This window comes from Argiope bruennichi, chromosome 6, assembly GCF_947563725.1.
Source record: "Argiope bruennichi chromosome 6, qqArgBrue1.1, whole genome shotgun sequence".
In the NCBI taxonomy this organism is placed as follows: Eukaryota; Metazoa; Arthropoda; class Arachnida; order Araneae; family Araneidae; genus Argiope; species Argiope bruennichi.
Genome location: NC_079156.1, coordinates 74,324,609 through 74,344,662, shown reverse-complemented (window position 1 = coordinate 74,344,662; position 20,054 = coordinate 74,324,609). Strand labels below are relative to the sequence as shown.

The 20,054-nt window shown below is 31.8% G+C and overlaps 1 protein-coding gene across 1 annotated transcript in view; it reads left to right on the top strand.

Annotated features, from left to right (window-relative positions):
- Positions 1-20,054, top strand: part of LOC129971502 (guanine nucleotide-binding protein G(o) subunit alpha) — a 141,721-nt gene that overhangs the window by 91,968 nt on the left and 29,699 nt on the right. Inside the window, exon 3 of the mRNA XM_056085330.1 lies at positions 9,904-10,045. Coding sequence (XP_055941305.1) covers positions 9,904-10,045 — 142 coding nt within the window. The remainder of the gene's footprint in view (positions 1-9,903; positions 10,046-20,054) is intronic.

The window sequence follows — 20,054 nt, the reverse complement described above, 5'->3', positions numbered from 1 at the left end:
TATGCTGAATAAGAATGTGCTGTATATTTATTTTACATTCAGATAAAGCACTTATAGACATTCCGAATGTCTGATGTGATTAAATATATCGAATGTCTAGACATTCCATATATTTAATCATCATTATAAGTTGGATAGTGAATTTTTGTCTCGTTATAAAATATTGTTTATATGCTAGTATATTATCTGTAAATTGAAGAATGCATTGTGTATGATGAGAAATTAATCAGAATGCTTTACTGTTGGTCCTAGAGCTATCAAGTTCGGCATGTGTTTATTTCTTAGGATGAAAGTATTTTCCAAGAAAGGGTTTTCAAAATTTTATTACACTTACTATTATTGTATGAAATATTTATATCCTTTATGACTTCGGATATATTATTACACAAAAAGTAATTTTTGAAATAATTTGAAATTTTAAAAAAATCATCTTTTTATTGGTATTAATTAGGTTTAAATTGTGTTTATTTTCTTTAATTATTATAAATTTTTCAAAATTGATTTTTAACATAATTTATAATTAATTTTATTGATGAAAAATATTCAAACCCAAATTTTACAGTTTAATCAAATCTACTGGTGTGGATTTTGCACTGAGCAAAGTATAACAAAAAATTATTTTCTATAAATATTATCTTCAAAATAGGATTTTTATTTCACAGTTATCACATAATAATGTTTTAACCGTGGCATTCTCTTTGTAATTTGCATGATATAAAAATTGGCACACAGTATAAAGGCAGTTGCAATCAAACGTAGATCTTAATCATGCTACAGAGTTATACATTCAAGGATTCGATATTTTTTATTTTCTCATATACGAAATATACTAAGAAAAAGTATCGCAATTAAAAAAAAATGAAAAAAAATGGAATATAAGTTTGATACATTTCCAATTTCTGAGAATTTGAGACACGTTGCTCGAATTATGCTTGTCTATTTATGAAAATTTAAAAATGAATATTTCAAACGAAAACGACCATAGAAACGCTATATGAATAATTTTTGCATATGGTTTTATCCAAAAATTGCCGTCATACATCAATGAGTAAGGAAATATATCAAAATGGGAAGATTATCTGCCTATTTTGGTACTTGGGAATACTGTATTTCCAAAATACGAAAATCAGACGATGAAATTTGGCAGATTAGATTATACATACGCAGAATATTCCAAATGGTCGTGTATTAGCTTTAACTTTCTGTCAAGTGAATCATAAGTTTGAGAAGAAGACTTTTATGATCCACATCTGTGAAAACATATAACAGCTTCCAAATAGTACTCGAATGATTCATAAAGGGATACTTACTTAACTAAATTATCTATCATGAATTTCTCTTTCTGTAAATGTATAATAAAAATCTGGATAAATCTAACTATAAAATTCAATTCTTTCAAAAAGGAACCTTATTTTAAAACTCTGCCAACTATGGGCTAATTAGTATTATGTGATTTTTACAACAGATGCAAATTTTCTTGAAGAAGTTTCAGTAGCCATTTTCGTGGATGGGTTTGGTCTTGGTCATATTAACGTCCCGTTTGAAGCAACACTAGGGCTATTTTGGGACGGACCTCGTCATTTTGAACCACGGTCAGATGACGAGGACGACACCTGAGCTGGCACCCCCCTCTCCACACCACACCAACGGGAGGACGTTTGGCATGACGGATTTAACGTGCAATAGACCCCCTTACACGACGGTTCTTCGGTGGAATCGGGTCACGAACCTGAAACCCTACGGCTCCCAAAGCCGAGACTTTACCACCAGGCCACCGCGGCCAGCCATATCTAAGATTTCCAATTTTATGTAAGAAGAGGATGATGATGATAAGACCTTTATTGGAGAGTATGCGAGAAAATTCCGGGAGACCACTTCCACTAGTTACTTTCTCCGGTTCCGAAGCCGAGACCTTACCACCGGGCCACCGCGGCCCCCCATTTTCGTGGAACTACGGTAGATGAGTGAAAGTAACGGATATATAGGAAAAAGGGCTCCTAGCTACAGAAATAAAAAGCAAACGTGACTTCTATAAAGATAAATTTATTAATAATTTAAAAAGAAATTTTAACATACACATAAACATATAAAAATCTGTAATAGATTACTTTTTAGTATTTTTTGAAGCAGACTTCATATCTGAAACTAAGCAGAAATAAGACGTTATTCATTGCTCATCAATCTTGATACAATATTTCAATCATGAATATAACACATAATTTGCTACTAGGATACTGTACGTTTTTAAATATGAAATTTTCCAAGCTTTTACGCATGCGCCAATCTATTTTGATTTCACTAAAATACTAATGGGATGACAAATGGGAAAGGAGAAGAGTATTTTTTCTTCCAAAACCGTATATGGATATATTCCACAACTCTGAAATAAAACAAAATAATACAATTCAAAAATAAAATTAATATGAATACCTGAAAGTGATAGCATAAAGAAAAACGCGCTTAGGGATGCAATAGTACAAATTCGTAACTATATATACTATACTCCTAAAAGTAAGATAACGCTATGAATGATTGTTAGGGATTGTTTTTTTTTAAGATCATTAAAAAATGAGACAAAATATCCTCTTAAAATATTAGCGTCATTAAAAAATAATTTGCGAAAACAGTGGATAAATTTTATTTCAATTTTTAATAGAGAGAAAGACCAAATTTGAAGGTTTGAGGAAAAGAAGCAGATTTGATTTTCACTCTAATAATCAAAAATATTATTGAAAATCTTTAAAGGAAATATTATTAAAAATTTGGCAAAGTTAATGTAAAAACGTACGAAAATTGCATAGATATTGTTGAAAATATAATTTTAAAATGCTATCAAAATTATTTTGTTTGAGGTGCTTCTTCCAGTAGTTATCTAGAAGAAACGGAACAATTTCTCTTTATTATTTAATTTGTTAAAAATTAAAAATAGTGTGCAAGGTATGACAAACATTATGAACTAAGACAGTTCAAAGAAATTTTTTTTTTGGGGGGGGAGACAGGAAAAAATAACATTCTAATATGCCAAACGATTTCTTGAATTATAGAAAACAAATACTTGATTAATTCATAACTAATGGTTCCTTAATAAATGGTACCATGGTACCATTTCTATGCTTCAAAGTATATTTATACCAAATTCGATTTAATAGTCTGCATTGTAAAGCACCAAAAGGCACGCATATACTTGTCTATAATATTAGTATAGATTTTTAATATTTATATCGATTAATATTTTACTAATAAACAAATATAAATATTGCATTTTTAATTAAAAAATCCAATAAAACATTGACGCAAGCTTAAATGTATTTCCTTTGTCTATCACTGAATTTAGAGCTACTAAACTTGGAGCAAAAAAATATGATTTTAATAATATTAAAAGGAATGTGTGTATTTTGGCACTCTACAAGACAGACAGTTTGACCAAGAGCAACGAAACTTGAAACATATGTATTTAGGCGGTGAAAATGATAATCCATGAAGGAAGTTTTTGAAAAATTTATTAGAATTTTAACTAATTAAGCATCAAGTAAAAACTTGGGGTCTCATAATATAACTCATGATATTTGATAAAAACAGATTATTTTTTTAATAATACTAATTTTTTACAACTCATTCTGTCTCTAATTGTTACAATTTTTAAAAAAATTATTTCTGTTAGTCATTTAAAACTTATTTTGTTGCAAATAAAATAGAAGTCATATTTCTTACTTCGCCGATGTTATTTAAGAATATCTTGTTGTTCTTTGAATCATCTTCAAACATTGTTATATTAATAACTATAAATTCGTACAATTTATTTTTATGCAATGAAGGAAAAACAGCTTCAAAAGTCTTTTCCATTTTTAAAAATATATTTTTTTATTTATTATCTTCATCTTATCGCTTACTGTTAATAATCTTTTTTAGAGATTATATTATTAATTATTTATGTTCATAATTAGCTTTAATATACATTTTGTAATTAACTTAATAATTTATAATTATTGTAATTTAAATTAAATCATGCATGAACAAAAAAATTATCATTAAAACTGATCTTTTTTTAAATTAATCCGCTTAACACTTTATTAATATTTGAATAAAAGAATTTAATTTTTTTTTATAAAGTGCAGTATGTTCAAAGCATTTTCATATTACTTTTGCATTTTCGTTTCAAGTATTAATGTTATTCCCTGTGCTACTTTTTTATTTTTAAATTCTTTTGTTTATTTTTTGAAACAATAAATGCTTTCAGGCTAAAAATAGTAATTGAATTTCAATCCATGAAAATGTTTGACATAATCAAATAAATGCTGTTAAGATAATGAACGAATCCTCATAATTAATAACACTTTTAGCCGAACACGGCTAGGTATTAAACCTCCGTTATATATAAGCATTCTATCACATTTCTTGAGTATATTTTTCATTTTACATTCAATTAAGACTACAACGGTTTCTGTCTTTTATATATAATTTCATGGACTTTGCAAAAGTGGCGGTTTCAATGACCCTTTGGCATATGCCAAAAACCTTAATTCAATCTCTCAGATCACGTTCAGAAGTTTTTCTTCACTTTATTATTTTTTATTAACAAAATTTTATTATTTACTATTGTATTTAAGTAATTCAAAATAAATTCAGCGTCAAGAATGAATTTACTTAACAAAGTATAAATGTCTACCAAAGGGATCGTATAATTCCTCAGTTCTCTTTTTCTGTTTTTTACAAATATATTTTTAAAGAGCAAGTTCTGTGATGGAAACGACTGATAAGATATCTCGATGTTTAAATCTCACGATATATTTTAAACATTTAACTAAGAAAAAGATATTGTCAATTAAAGAAAAGAGCATGTGTTTTGAAACCTCATCATACGTAATACTAAGACCTAACAAAAGATTAATATAGATTTTTCATAGCAGAAGCTGAAAAGAAAGAATTATTAATATATAAAGTAAGACAGTTTTCATATTCAGTATGCTAGAACTCATTCTGTATGAATCTCTAATTATTCTAATCCATTTCTTTGGAGAGAGAGAAAAAAGCTCATTTAAACAATAGTGGGAAAGTGTTTTGGCGCTCTTTCCTAAACAACGAAGATCAGTTTAAAAAAATAAATTTATATATATATATATATATATAAATTAAAATTTAATTTAATCCTAATTAAGTTTCTAAAGTTAGCCCATATTAAATTCATTCTAAAATTTTATCTTACTTCCTAATCCTATTCCGCTTTTTCTATTTAATTAATGCAACAGAAAGCTCTGTAAAAGTACTTTAGTCAGCGATTCCCACGCTCTGAGTGAAGGGATAAAAAATTGCTAACCTAAACAGATCCTTCTAAAAGATACCAAAATCCCCCTTGTCTAAATCGACACGTCTAAAGAAATCCCTATCAGAATCTCATAGTATTTGAACAGGGAAAAATATTCTCTCTCTCTTTGTACGCTCTCTTTCGCTCTTATACCACGCCGGGAGCTAAACATGCTTTATACGCTCTGCTTGTACATAAATCATGCCTCCCGGGATGGAATAAAACGAAGTTAAACATTCAAGATATATTCAAATTAATAACTGAGAAGAGATGCAGTTGATATTATGGGTCATCTAAATATATTTCATCCATAAACACTTAATAAAATTCAAATTCAACTTGAAAACAAATTATAAGGCATTTAAAAACCATTTTCACCCTATAATTTAATGTAAGATTAGGAATATCTACGACCGATTAAAGTATAGTTATTATTATGAGTCATCTTCATTATAAATAGTTTTCTTCGATAAATGAACTCCAAAATGAATGCAAAAATCACAGAGAAGTATTTAAAATTCATTTGCATACAACAATGTTAAGTAGGATAAGATATATCTGTTAGATAAAGAAGTATAGCTGTCCTTATGAGTCATTTCTACTATAAATATTTTTTTTTCTAGAAATGCATAACAAAATTTGAGATTAACCAAAAAATTATTATGAAAAATGAGTCTATTAAAATTAGTCTCTTCCAAATAATTATGCTTAGATTCAGAACATTTAATATTAATGACTAAGAAAAATATAATTATCACTAAGAGTTATCTCTACTACATGATTTTTTGTTTGTTCTACAAGCACTTAATAAAATTTTAAATGAATCCAAACATCACAATGAAGCATTTAACCCTTATGTTCATTTTGTATAGTATACCATACATACAACTTTATAAAAATATACTACCACTATAAAATAATTTTTAACTTAATTTTATTAAACACATGACATTCTAGAATTTTTTTAATTTATTTTTTTGATGTTTTTGTAGCGTAAAAAATCTACCTATGTACATTTTTTTTTCTCTTCAAAAAAAAAAAAAAAAAAAAGCAATCTTGCCACAATAAGGGTTCAAGATCCATTTCCACATAATAGCTTAGTGCAAGTTGAGACATCTTCAGCAATTGAAAAAAGTTTAATGACCACTATGAGTCTTTACTGATATAAATATTTTTCTTCTGCAAACATTTATTAAAATTGAGCATGAATACGAACATCACAATGAAGCATTTAAGGTTCATTTCTACATAATAGCTTTGTGTTAGTTGAGACATTTTCAATAAATGAAAAAAAAATTTAGTGACCACTATGAGTCTTTACTGATATACATATTTTTCTTCCGCAAACACTTATTAAAATTCAAGATGAATCCAAACATCACTGTGAAGCATTTAAAAATCGTTTTCTCCAAATAAGAACATTAGTGACAGTCTTTCATCTCCAATATCACTGGTTTCCTACCTCCTGAGCGTCACTGATGACGTCACTACTGATAACTCTTTCACCTTTGGCATTAATTGCTAATGTTAATGAAAGTCAGGGATCTCGGTTACTATAAATAGCCTGCTTTGTCTTTTTTCTCCTGTCTGTCGTAAAGCTATTGTGGTTCTTGTTTATGTACGGAATAAAAACTCCTCATAGAAAGTTTAATAACCACAAGCCTCAATATAATATATTATTTTAAGGGAAGGGGGAAGGATGGACTCCCTAAGTGGAGTGGATACAAAGTCTCTTCTCTATATAAACGACTAGTGCAATTCATATTATGCAAAATAACAAGGAGCTGAAATAGACATTAAAAGGAGAAAAAAAAATTATTTTTAGATGTTAAATCGGACTTTGCCTTGGAGATTATTAACCAAGACAGGTAGCAAGAGTCAAAGGTCATTCTTTCTAAAGGTCAAGCATACAGAAGCCTTGAGATTGGAGCGATATTTTTAGAAATCCTATTTGGGTTGGTATTATTGACTAAGTTGTCAGACGACAGTTTCGCAAAGTTTTTGAAAGTGATTTTGAGGTTTTGGATCACTAAAGCCGTATTAGGGTCTTGCAAGTTTGACATTTAGTCCTATAAAGAATTATATAGTTTTTGAGAAATTCAGAATTGCTCAAGCATGTGTTTATTTATAAAAGCTGTCGTTTTAAGATTGCATTTACCGTCTGTTTCCACGATTATGAAACAAATTTGTCTTGCATGATAAGAAGTTGTCTTCTTTCTTATTTCTGAAGAAATGTTTATCAAAAAAGGAAGATTTTATTACAGTATATTTCAAATGGCGATTATCAATAAGTGATTCATTAGGTTAAAGTACTTAAATTCATTAAGTTCATTATATTAGAATACATCTAATATAATGAACTTGTAAACGATTTTGAAACAATTTTTCTGGGTTGACTAATATTTTCTCTACTTATTTCTGAATATTCTTGAATCAGTAAACGAAAATCACCTAAAAAAGATCTTTTATTTAGATGTAATGCAGATGATATCTATCAGTGATTGATTCATTAGATTCATGCATATTATATTTTATTAAATTCATGCATTTAGAATCATTTTACTTTATTAGGGTAATGCATTTAAAATCATTGAATTGCGTTAGGTTCATGTACTTAATATTATTGTATTGCATTTGATTCATGCATTTCTTAGAATAATTGTATTTATTCATGCATTTAAAATAACTGTATTTAATTATGTTCATGCATTTACAATCATTGAGTTTCATCATAGTACTACTACATGTAGAATTAATGAATTTCTTTAGATTCATTCAATGGAATTACAGCTTAAATCACTTTTCATGATTTAAAATTGTTCTTCCTGGTATTATATATGACATTTATCTTTTATTATATTTATCCTTTTTTTAAATCATATCTGAATTTTTATGCTTCAGTGAAAATTAATCTTCTGACATAGGTTATATTTTTTTCATTCACGTATGACCAAAATAGTGGTTATTAGAGATAGTTTTATTAGGTTCATGCGCTTGTAATAAAAATAATATAGTAAATGAATGTAAAAGAAAAATATGGTTGGTTTTTTTTTACTAATATCGTGTGCAAAGGTTTTCACCAGCTATAAGCATTGGGCATTATTAAGTCTCTTATTATTTATTGATATCGTGTTTTATTGATTAATTGTACAATGATTTTCCAATTCAAGGCACATTGAAGAAAAACGAAATACGATATCAACATGGTATAGAAATAAATACAGAAGCATAACAGACTAAGTAGTTTTATAATTTTGAAACTATATACTTTCACAAAAAATTATACAATCTTTTAAATTTTTCTGAAAATTTTTTCTTCTATCTACACAAAATCTCTTAAAATGAAAAGTCAACCACCTAACTCTCCGACCCGCCCGAAGGCACACGGATTTAAACCATAGAAACTTAACATAACACCTCTCCATGCCCCTGCGACTATAATCTTAACGATTATTTAAACAGTTGGGTGGACAGGGAGAGTGAGAGTTGCAGATGGCTAAGCTAATGATGTGGAGGTAATGGTGATTGGGCTGATGATGTGAAGCTGATGTTGGCAGAGTTGTAGTTGGCTGGGTTAAAGATTTTTAAGCTGCAGTGGGTTGCATTGGAGTAGGTGAGCTGAATTCGGTTAGACTGGTGAGGAGCTGACTTGGCTGGGTTAGAGCAGGAATGGTTGGTTTTAGGTTGGGTTGGAGCAGGGATGTCATGGGCTATGCAGGACTGAATGGAGTTGTCTGAGCTTGAGGATGCGCTGCGTTGGTTGTTGGAGTTTCCGGGCCTGGCGGAAGTCTTGCCGTGCAGGTGGTGAGATGGGTTTTCCGATGTTATAGGAGTGGTGGTCAGTATCTGAACAGCTGTGACTCTAAACCATAGAAACTGATTGACCGGACCGCCGCAACAGCAACATTGGCGGGAACTGTGGTTGAGTCCTAAGGGCCGTCACCGGCCACGGTACAACCCTCCCCGAAGGAAGTACGTCCCGTCATCGATGGGAGGAGCCAGATCCCCCACCTATTAGTGTACCCTACAGGGTGACGAGATCCAACCACCATGCCGGAAGCATCTCATCCTCATTTCGAGGTGCCCCCCCTGGGGGTTCTCTTAAAATGAAAAAAAAAAAAAAAAAAAAGGAAAGCTACGCTGTTAAATGATGAAATAAATTACAGATTCCATCTTTATAAATTAATATATTAGCTTTGATAAGTTGGCAATTGTGATGTAAACATTGTCTGATATGAGACCAGTCCATTTCGTTAAATTACGAATTGAACGTTAATCAAAGTGGCTGTCATCCGGCTGTGTTTCGCTCCTTCACTGCCGGCATATGAAAGCAAAAAAAGGAATAAATATACACATCATGATAGAAATGCAAACATGTGAATGAAGTGGGATGGGATATAATTACGGTTGGTAAGAAAATTACAGTGAATCACGACAATCATATCTGAATAAATATCTAGTTTTTAAAGAAATTTCATTTAACAACCAAGTGCATTCATTCATTTTGTCATTCTCATTATGTACATAAATGAAATTCAAATGAATTTCATGCATGATTTCTTTAATGAGAAAATTAACAATAAAATTTCTTTTATTTTCAGAATTATCCACGACAGTGGATTTACGCAAGAAGATTTTAAGCAGTACAAGCCCGTTGTTTATAGTAATACAATACAGTCTATGGTAGCCATTTTACGAGCGATGCCGAATTTAGGCATTGGATTTGGAAACAATGAGAGAGAGGTAAGTGAATTGAAACATTTTTTTTTCTCTGCAATTAATATAATTTCATTTTCTTCGAATATTCTGTGCAATATTGATGCGATTAATTTATTACATTGCACAAAAAATTGGGGATATTGTACAGTATATAAAGGGATATTATATAGTATATACTTCCGCCATTTTTAAAGCTTTTTAGCTCTACCATGAATTAATCTATTAGCCTTACTAATTGTACTAACACACACACACACACACATATATATATATATATATATATATATATATATATATATATATATATTGTATTACGACATTGTCAAAGGATATAAAATTTCCATTTCTAGGCTTTTAAAAATGGAAGAAAAACACACGGTTAAATATTTGATGAATATGCAAACAATGCAATGATTTGAACAATGCAATGCAATGAATAATGCAAAAACAATGCAAAGGATTTGAACTTCTTTGCGAAAATGAAAAGTATTATTGTAGATTATATACAAACGCTTCATATAAAGATCGCCAAAAAATGTAAAATAATTAAATTAACAACATTAAAAAGATATGTTTTTAATATTAAAAAGTTGAAAAAATATTGTATTATTATTTTTAGAAGTAATCATAGAGAAACATCAAAACTTACTTGATTTTTAATTTATGAAAATTCTAATAAAATGTTGAAAACCCTCCAGAATTACCCTACAGAATATCAACGCCCACAGAAATACAAACACATATTTTCTCCATAGTAATATTAGCCATTAATAGTAGAAAAATTCTTCTAAATGAAAAATAATTTCAGTTATTTTTTTATGAAATAAAAATCTGAATAAAAAAGAATTATTTAGTTAAAACTAATACTGTTAAACCAAACATTTACGCTCACAATACGTTCAAAAAATACTAGTGCTCTTCAGTATTGTTAAATAGTTATGGTGAAAGCTTATAAGCCAGTTAACAACTACGCTACCCGAACAATTGCTTTTGTATTGTGGTCATGTTACTGGACTGCGAACCACAAGGCCCCAGCTTCTATCCTCGCGCATTCCAATCCGCTACATTGGTGACCTCGGACGATGAACCTTCAACCTTCGTACTGCTGTTGTGGCGCCATCTACCCTCAGCCAAAGTTCTCAGACTCACTTGACGCAGCAACAGCATCAGAAACCACACATGCTCGCCATAACGCTTGGCGCTCTCAAATGGGTACAGGCGTATTAGAATCAACAGCTAATACATCGCCACTCAACAGCCATATAGTTCGTCTCACCTCCCACTCACTGGAGGGAGAGTCTCTGGTGAAAGCTTATAAGCCAGTTAACAACTACGTTACCCGAGCAATTGCTTTGGTATCATGGTCATGTTGCTGGACTGCGAACCACAAGGTCACAGATTCTATCCCCGCTCATTACAATTTGCAACATAATATATGATATTGTTAATTCGGCATTCTTCCATATTCACAATCGCATTCAATATTAAATTGTGTATAGTAATAATGAAGCAAAATCTCGTTTAATATTTAGCTAATTAAATTTCCCCCCAAAGAATCCCCATATGCCCTTCAAAATATATCTGTGTCAATTGTACTAACCTAGATAAAACAGTCTGGCCTGCATAGAGCCAACATACACACTAAAACAAAGACACACATTTACCATTAGTAGTAGTAGAGATAATAGTCTCAAAGAGAATCGGAAGGCGGGCTCTGTGACCAGACGTGCAAAATCAGAACAAGCAAGACTCATGGATACATTTTGCTAATGTTTTAAGGTCTAGTGATTCTCTCAGTGGATCAATCCGTTTTGTTACAATGTACAGAACCTCATTTTCAGAATCATCATAGAAAAAAATGATCTGACACATTATTGACTGTCATAGATCATGCTTTAGGTGTCAGATAATCAATCAAATGGCATTTTTGATAGCAGACGATAGCGCAGTCATAAGATTGTTTTAATGTTTTATTTTATCTAACACGTTCCAGTTTGACAAAAGATACAAAATCTATCTCAGAAGTTGAAGAAATCAGCGTTTCATACATAACATTTTTTATATTAGCATATAAGGCGGGGAATTCTCCCCTCTGCTTCTTCGTATACTTAAACCATGCAGTATCTTCTTTCGGCGCTATATAAAAATCTGCATTCTTTGAACGTATAATGGAAGTAAGGATGAGGAGACAGACAGCACATCCTCCAAGGTCATAAGAAGTCTACATTATTTTACTTGTTAGAAGTAGAAGAACTTGTAGAAATACTTTATTTGTTAGGCATTTCGGTTATGTGCATTAATTTTTTTATTACAGCCTTCGTTAACTAATCGATGACAATCAAACTTGAGATTAGTGGGATAATAGTCTGTCTAGAAGGGCACATTTTTTAGCAATAAAAAAAGAAAATGAATTTTGATTAAATTTCTTTCGAACAATCAGGTCCAAGTATTAAACCACAAGAAGCACAAAAAGGGGATATATTTAATTTCATTTATCTATGGCTAATAATAGAAGGGGCGTTCAAATGAAAAGGTACGAAACGTCGTAACAACGTAACCAATAACACATTTGCCTACACCACTATGGGAAAACGTAGCAAGACATCTAGGAATGCGATTGGAGTCTCTGGCGTAGATCGGAGCATGCACGGGCGTCCACCTGCGCAGGAGAGAGCAGAGGCTCTTATAAAGAGCGCCGCCCAAGGTTCGCTAGTTGTTGAATTCCTCGAGCACAGAAGAACCATTAACTCCGATGTGTGCTGTGAGACATTTGGAAGACTACGCAAGTCCATCAAGGACAAAAGACCGTTGTTACTCACGGAGGTTGTGGTTCTACTCCATGATAAAGCGCGTTCACAAATCTCCAGGGTCACACACACGGAACTGGCCAAGTTCAAGTTGGACCAGCTCGACCATCCGCCCTACAGCCTGGACATGCCTCCCTGCGATTTTCATGTGTTTGGTCCCCTGAAAAAACATCTGAAAGGGAAGCACTTCAATTCGCACGGCAAACTCAAGGACGCTGTGAAGGACTGAGTCTCGTCACGGCCACATGAATTCTGGGAACAAGGAAACCTTCGGCTCGTTAATCAATGGGATCGTTGTTCTCAGGCCTCTGGTGTATACTTTGAATAAAGTCGTCATTTATACTCACAGTGTCGCTTCGTACCTTTTCATTTGAACACCCATTGTAGATAAAACCCTTTAATAGGTAGATAGTTTGGTTATTTGTATTATCTTATAAAGATCAGTAAGATAATTAAAAAAAAGTTGAAAATTAACAGGAGTAATCTTTTCAGAACTTTCTCGCATATTCCTATCATATGTCTCGCCTGCTCTCGTATAAAACTGTTAATCTTGGACCAGACTATGAACTTCCTGAATGACAGGTTTTTTAATTTCAGAGAATAGAAAACTACTGATTTGTAGCATAGAAAGAAAACTGGTACGTACTTGTATATTATTTACCACGCGTCTATGGGGTACAACAGTCGCGAAAGGATGTAATAGCGTGTGATCTTTTGCGATCGTTTTTCTTATTAATCGCCGAGATACAATTAATGCACAAGTGCCTGGAAACCGAATATAGATAATATAACGCTTTTTTTTCCTAATTGATGCCAAAATTTGACCCGGAATTATAATTGTAATCACAATGTCACAGACCAAATTTCATTTATTTAAGTCATTGGATTTTTTAATATTATGAGATTTATTTGCATACAAAAGTGTAGACCGATAAGTTGTCGACTCTTTGATGAATTGTTCCATATTTAATATGTGTCTATACTTTACATAATATTATTTATTCATTATCTATCCAAATTAACTTCCTTTCGCAGTTGTATTTGGACAGCCAGGGAGGCAAATTTCTTCTTAATAGATTCCTTTCCATATTTCATAAAAACCTGCAAATTAAGTGTAAAGACCATATACCAAATTTCACCTGTCAATCTCAAAGCGTTTTTGGATTATCATGCTCAAACAACAGGCAGACACAATTTCAGAAGTGTGTTTTTTCCCCATTTGAATATTTTTAACGACTGTAGTGATTTCATTTTGTATACTTTTTATACGAGAAAGTAAAAGGAAAATGAAATTTGTTTTTCCGTATTTAGACCTACAAAAATTTTATCTCTTCATTAGATTCAGAACCCAATCGATCTGTCGAAATAGATATAAAATGAATACTAACTTCTCTTCACACACTGCCAAGCTAAATTCAATTATATACTGAGCATGAATGTCTATGAGAATCTGGTAGAGTCTATAAGGGGGTGGGTGGAATACTCTTTCATGGTTAATTCCAAAATTTTGTAGTTCTTTGGCAAGAATAAATTACACAGAGGAAAAAAAAAACATGTCATCTTAAAATTCAAATAAAGCATGTTCATCACTTTTTATTATACAAAACGGCCATGCGAATTCAAATAAACTAATTAAAACTTAAAATAATAATGTTCTTGAGTTATAATGGCACCGACTTGGTTTATTAATGGCGTAATTAAAACTGGTCAATATTTTTCTTCAACATGAATTGTTTCAGGTATTAAATCAAAAGTTAAACAATATATGTAAAATAACAATTGTGTATTTTATTGCATACAGTTTTATATAATTATAGTATAAGTCCATGAGAATCTGGGGGATACTTTTCCTTTGTAAATTACAAAATTTTATATTTCCTGATCAAGAATTATCACAGAGAAAAATGTTAAGTCATCTTGAAATTCATACAAAGAATGTTCATTACTTTTTACTATACAAAACGGCCATGTTCATTCAAATAAACTAACTAATTAAAACTTTAAATAATAACTTTTTAAACGTTAATGGCAACGGCTTGGTATATTAAAGAAATAATTAAAATTGACCTTCATATTTTTATTCAGTATGAAATGTTTCACATATGAAATCAAAAGTTAAACAATATATGCAAAATAACATTTGTATGCATATTTTATTACATGCATTTTTAAACAATAATTATATAATGCGAACATAAGAGTGTTTCACAATTATTATTAAGACCTCCTACCTTAATAGATACATGTTTTGTAGATTAATTACATTACCAGCCAAACTTTATAACCTTTGTTTACATATGTATGGTTATATTTTTACTTGTAATCAAATATGCACTTTAAATGTACAAAACAATTGCATAAATGAATTTTATAATACTTCTCGTTTGAGACATGAAACACTTTTCAATGAAGAATAATACAATTCTATCAAGTTTCTTCTACTTAAAAAGATGTCTAGACAAGCACTAATAAAATGTCTGCAATTTTGTTCAGGTTTCAACAATAACTTTTTATTGGCTACTTAAATACTATAAAAATCATGCATTTTTTTAAATACATGCAGGTCACGTATGTGCAAAGATAATACAGGAATCTGAAATTAAATATTTTAAGCGAAATCATCGTCAACAAAGAATGCGGTATTTAAAATATGCAGAATAAAAAATGTGATTGTTTGATATAGTTGGAAAATTTATGAAAACTGCCTTGTAGTCTTTAAATTTTTTAACAGTCTACGCAATGTTATGCGTTTTTATTGTACAAAGATAAAGCAATGTAACCGTCAAAAAATTCGAAACTAAGATTTTGTTGAATCTTTACGTTTCAGACCTCCTTGATTTCGAATATATATATATATATATATATATATATATATATATATTCGGTACAGTGTGCAAATTTGTACAGTACAGTACAAATGTGTGTGACATCTTTGCACACACATATTGAATTTGATCACTCGAGTTCAAAGCGTCTTTGAGTTATTGTGCTCACAGACAAACTCAATATATATATATATATATATATATATATATATATATATATATATATATATATATATATATATATATATATATATATATATATATATTTTGAGTTTGTCTGTGAGCACAATAACTCAAAGACGCTTTGAACTCGAGTGATCAAATTCAATATGTGTGTGCAAAGATGTCACACACATTTGTACTGTACTGTACAAATTTGCACACTGTACCGAATTTGTAGATGTGTATGTTAACAAGATAACCACAAAACGAAAAAAGTTAGAAGAATAATATTTGGTACACAGACTTAAAATCTAAAGCTTAGATGCTTTTGAAAATCAGAACCAAATGAGTCAAGGGGTTGACAGTATCTCTCTGCATTTTCATAGGAATAATGAAAACGTGATAACTCAAAAACACATTGACTTAAATGCATGAAATTTGATATGAGATCTTGTGACTACAATGGTAATTGAGAGCAAATTAGGATTTTAATTCGTTGGAAAAAGGCATCTAAAATACGTATTTCGTATTCTAGTGCTTGCGTTTTAACCACATCCCATGGATAAACTGCCAGAATAAATCCCTATAGATCGCATACTCATAGGCTTGGCACTATGGCATTATAATGGCACTTGCCATGGACAAACTCGCTGACGAAGTCCGCGATTTTAAGCCAAGGGAGCGTCTCTTGTTTTAGTAGCGCCAACTAGGGCCAAGAGTACGTCTTAGCTACTCACGCATCACATTCGCTTGCACAACCCCTTTTTTACAGGGGAGGCACATTCACACATCTCACAGATAGAACAGATGAAGAACAACCATGCCCGAATCAGGAATCGAACCCAGGACGCCCAGGTCACGGGGAAGAGGCGCTACCTCTATGCCAGGACACCGTCCGCAGCGGCTTTAATATAATTTTTTTTCTCATGGCTTTCAGTAATAATGCAGAAGTACATTTATTAAAGAGTATGCCAGAAAGTGTTTTTAGATACTACACCCACTGATTACAGCATAAATTCTTGAAAATTCGCTCTGTGTTTCATGTTGTAAGCTGCGATGGCTAAGGTTCAAATCTGAGATTCTAGGTCAAACGATTTCAAGCTGGATATCTGATTCCACCGAAATTCGCCTTCTACTAGCTTATTTTACTGAAAGACGTCTTAAATATGGGAATATTAAGTTTCTGGTACAATATTGATTCATGCTTTCCTGGTGGTCCAATAATGCAAAATCCATTCCAGTTATAGTTGTACTTTTGTTCTAAGAATGAATGCATTGTAATGGGAGTATAATCTACTCATTGTAGGGCTTCTCTTAATGTTTGTGGCAATTTGGACATTCAGATTACTCAGAACGTTAAGTTGTGCGGTATAAACTATTTGTGGTTATCATGTATGTGACTTGACACACGTTAAACTTGACTTCGTGGAACGTGCTTGCATTGGCGTGGTGAGGAAGTTTGAAAAATAAACTAAAAATTCAGGTGTCGCCAACTTTATCTGACTGTTCAACATTACAAGTTCAAACCTAGAACATTTCTTATGTTGTTCAGAAATGAGATATACTTAAACAAAAGGAATTATTTTGTTCTTCTTTGAAATTTCTTTTCTTATTTCTGCTGTTGATTTTTTTTTCTCTCACTGACAGCGTTCGGACATGACTTGAAATTTTCTCTCTTGGAATGATTGGTAACACATTAAAGCCCTTTTTGTATTTAGTCTCCTAACTTAGAGAGGTGAGGGTCTTTTTAAGTTGATTGAGCAAGTCAAACACTGGAACTATATTATTTTTATGGCAGGATAGTTTTATTACTGTTTCATCAATCCTGTATGTTATATATTGTCTGCAGTATATACGTTTTCGTTTAATTAATTCTTTGAGTAGCCCTCCCCCTCTCTGTAGCACCTCTCTTTGTGTTTGTATCCCATGTTCTATTATAAAGTGACTTTGATTCTGTATGATTGATTTGTCCTTAGTATAAATTTAATCTAATTGGGAATCTTGCATATATTCAACCATTCTTTGAGGATTAAGCCTTCTCGGCAAGAATAATCAATGACTGTATTCTTGACGAATTATGAATATAAAGTTATACAGTGTATCTTTCAAATCTGTTTTGCGTTTTTTCTTCCTCTCTCTTCTTGGAAGTATGAACTTATTGAGAAGCACAGTTTTTCGAAAATGGGATTGTCAGACTTTTAATGACCATTAAGGCTTTATTATAAAATGAAATTTGTCAAAATTCTGATAATGGTTGGAGCACTTGGTCAAAGGTTTTGCTGCATACAGCATATATAATAAAATGGTATTTTCAAAATTCTTTTCGGAAATTGGTGATGGACAAACGATTGCTGTTGACATATCTAGGAACCATTAGGTCTCATATAAAGTAAAAATTGGTGGGATCGTGCGGTGGTTATAGCAATGGCACTTTATCCAGGCTTTTCAACCATAGAAAAGGCACAATAAAATATAATTTTAGAGATTCTTCTGTTTTGTGAGTGTGACACCACTATAGATGACGTTTACCATTAACATCTGTGACAAGTGGATTGGGAATTGCTGCTCTGCCATAAATGTTCTGTTTATGAAGATGCCTTCTAATTGCAATCACTGATACCGGAGAATTCAGATGGAGATTGATCTCTGCGGTCACTTTTGCCACAGTTGTTCGCTTTTTAGATTTTACAATCCCATTCAATACCCGTCGGTCTCTTTCACTGAGTTTCCGCCCACTATTTTGTTTTGCCGAGCTTGTCTTGCCGTGCTGTGTGTATGCTGTCATGACTTTAGACACCGTACCTCTAGAAACGTTTAAAAGTTGGGATATTTTGGTCACATTTGCTCCAGCTATGTGCCTCTCCTACAATTTGGCCACTTTGAAAATAAGAGAGTTCCGACATTTTAGGCTTTTGAAAAAAATCCAAGAATTACAAAACTTTAATAAAGCTAACACATACTACCAGAATATATATATTACTATTTATAAAAAAACTGGTGGCTATTATTATACTTTTAATGCTTATGAAGAGTGTTCAAAAATGTCGCCATTATTCACAGGTATTTCCATCATTTTGATAATCACCTGTAAATACAAATTGTTTCAAATTACTAAAATGAATTGAACGGCATAGAAATGGGAGATATTTAAATGTCTTCTTTTTAGAGTGGAGGCTATTCCTTGCATCTCATCAAAGATAAATACAACACGAATACATTTAATTAGATTATTCTCATCTAGTGGTGAAAAGGATAATTAAAGGTTTGAGTACAGTGATTTGAAATTAAAAAAAAAAGGTTTAAAATATTAAATATTGAATCAAAAATCGAATATTTACATTTATGCAGTGAAAAAAATCAGATTAACCGAAATTCTGTACTGAAACATTACAGCATGATAATTGGTAAGGGTTAAAGCATGGTTTGTCTGTCTTTATGTGTAAATCGGTGATAGCCGTAAACATATATACTAGCATATATTCTCAAATAAAAATGAATTTGTGTTTTAGACGCGTTTTTTCCGAAACGATTGAAATCAAAATTTGACGGAGAACCATACAATAATACGATTACAAAAAAATGTTGATATATTTAGGTAATTGCGTTTTTGACTTATCGTCTTTACATGCGTTTGAAATAATAAACTGACAGACATTCAACACCTTATTGGATTTGAACCCCTTGTTGGATCAAAATTTGATAGGTGTCTACGTTACAGATGTTAAAGCTGCGTACCGAATTTTTTCCATTTAATTCTCTTTGTTTTGTAGTTATCGTGTTAACTTATATTCAAACAGCCGGACAGACAAACTTCCTTTGAATAGGGCTTGCTCAAAATTTGATAGAAATCTACAAATATTGTCTAAAGACCATGTGATGAATAGCATATTAGCCAGTTGACAACTACGCTACACGAGCATATGCTTTTGTATCCTGGTTATGTTACTGGGCTGCGAACCACAAGGTCCCACGTTTTATCTTTGCTCATACCAAAACGCTAAATTGGTGACCTTGGACGTTGAACCTTTAACCTGCGCACAGCTGTTGTGGCGCCATCTACCCACTATCAAAGTCGCCAGACTCACTTGGCGCAGCAGCATCAGCAACCACTCACCCACACACACGCTCGCCATAAGGCTTGGCGCTACTCAACTGGGTACAGGCCCATTAGACAACAGCTAACTATATCATCACTCAACAGCCATATCGTTCGTCTCACCTCCAATTCACTGAAGGGAG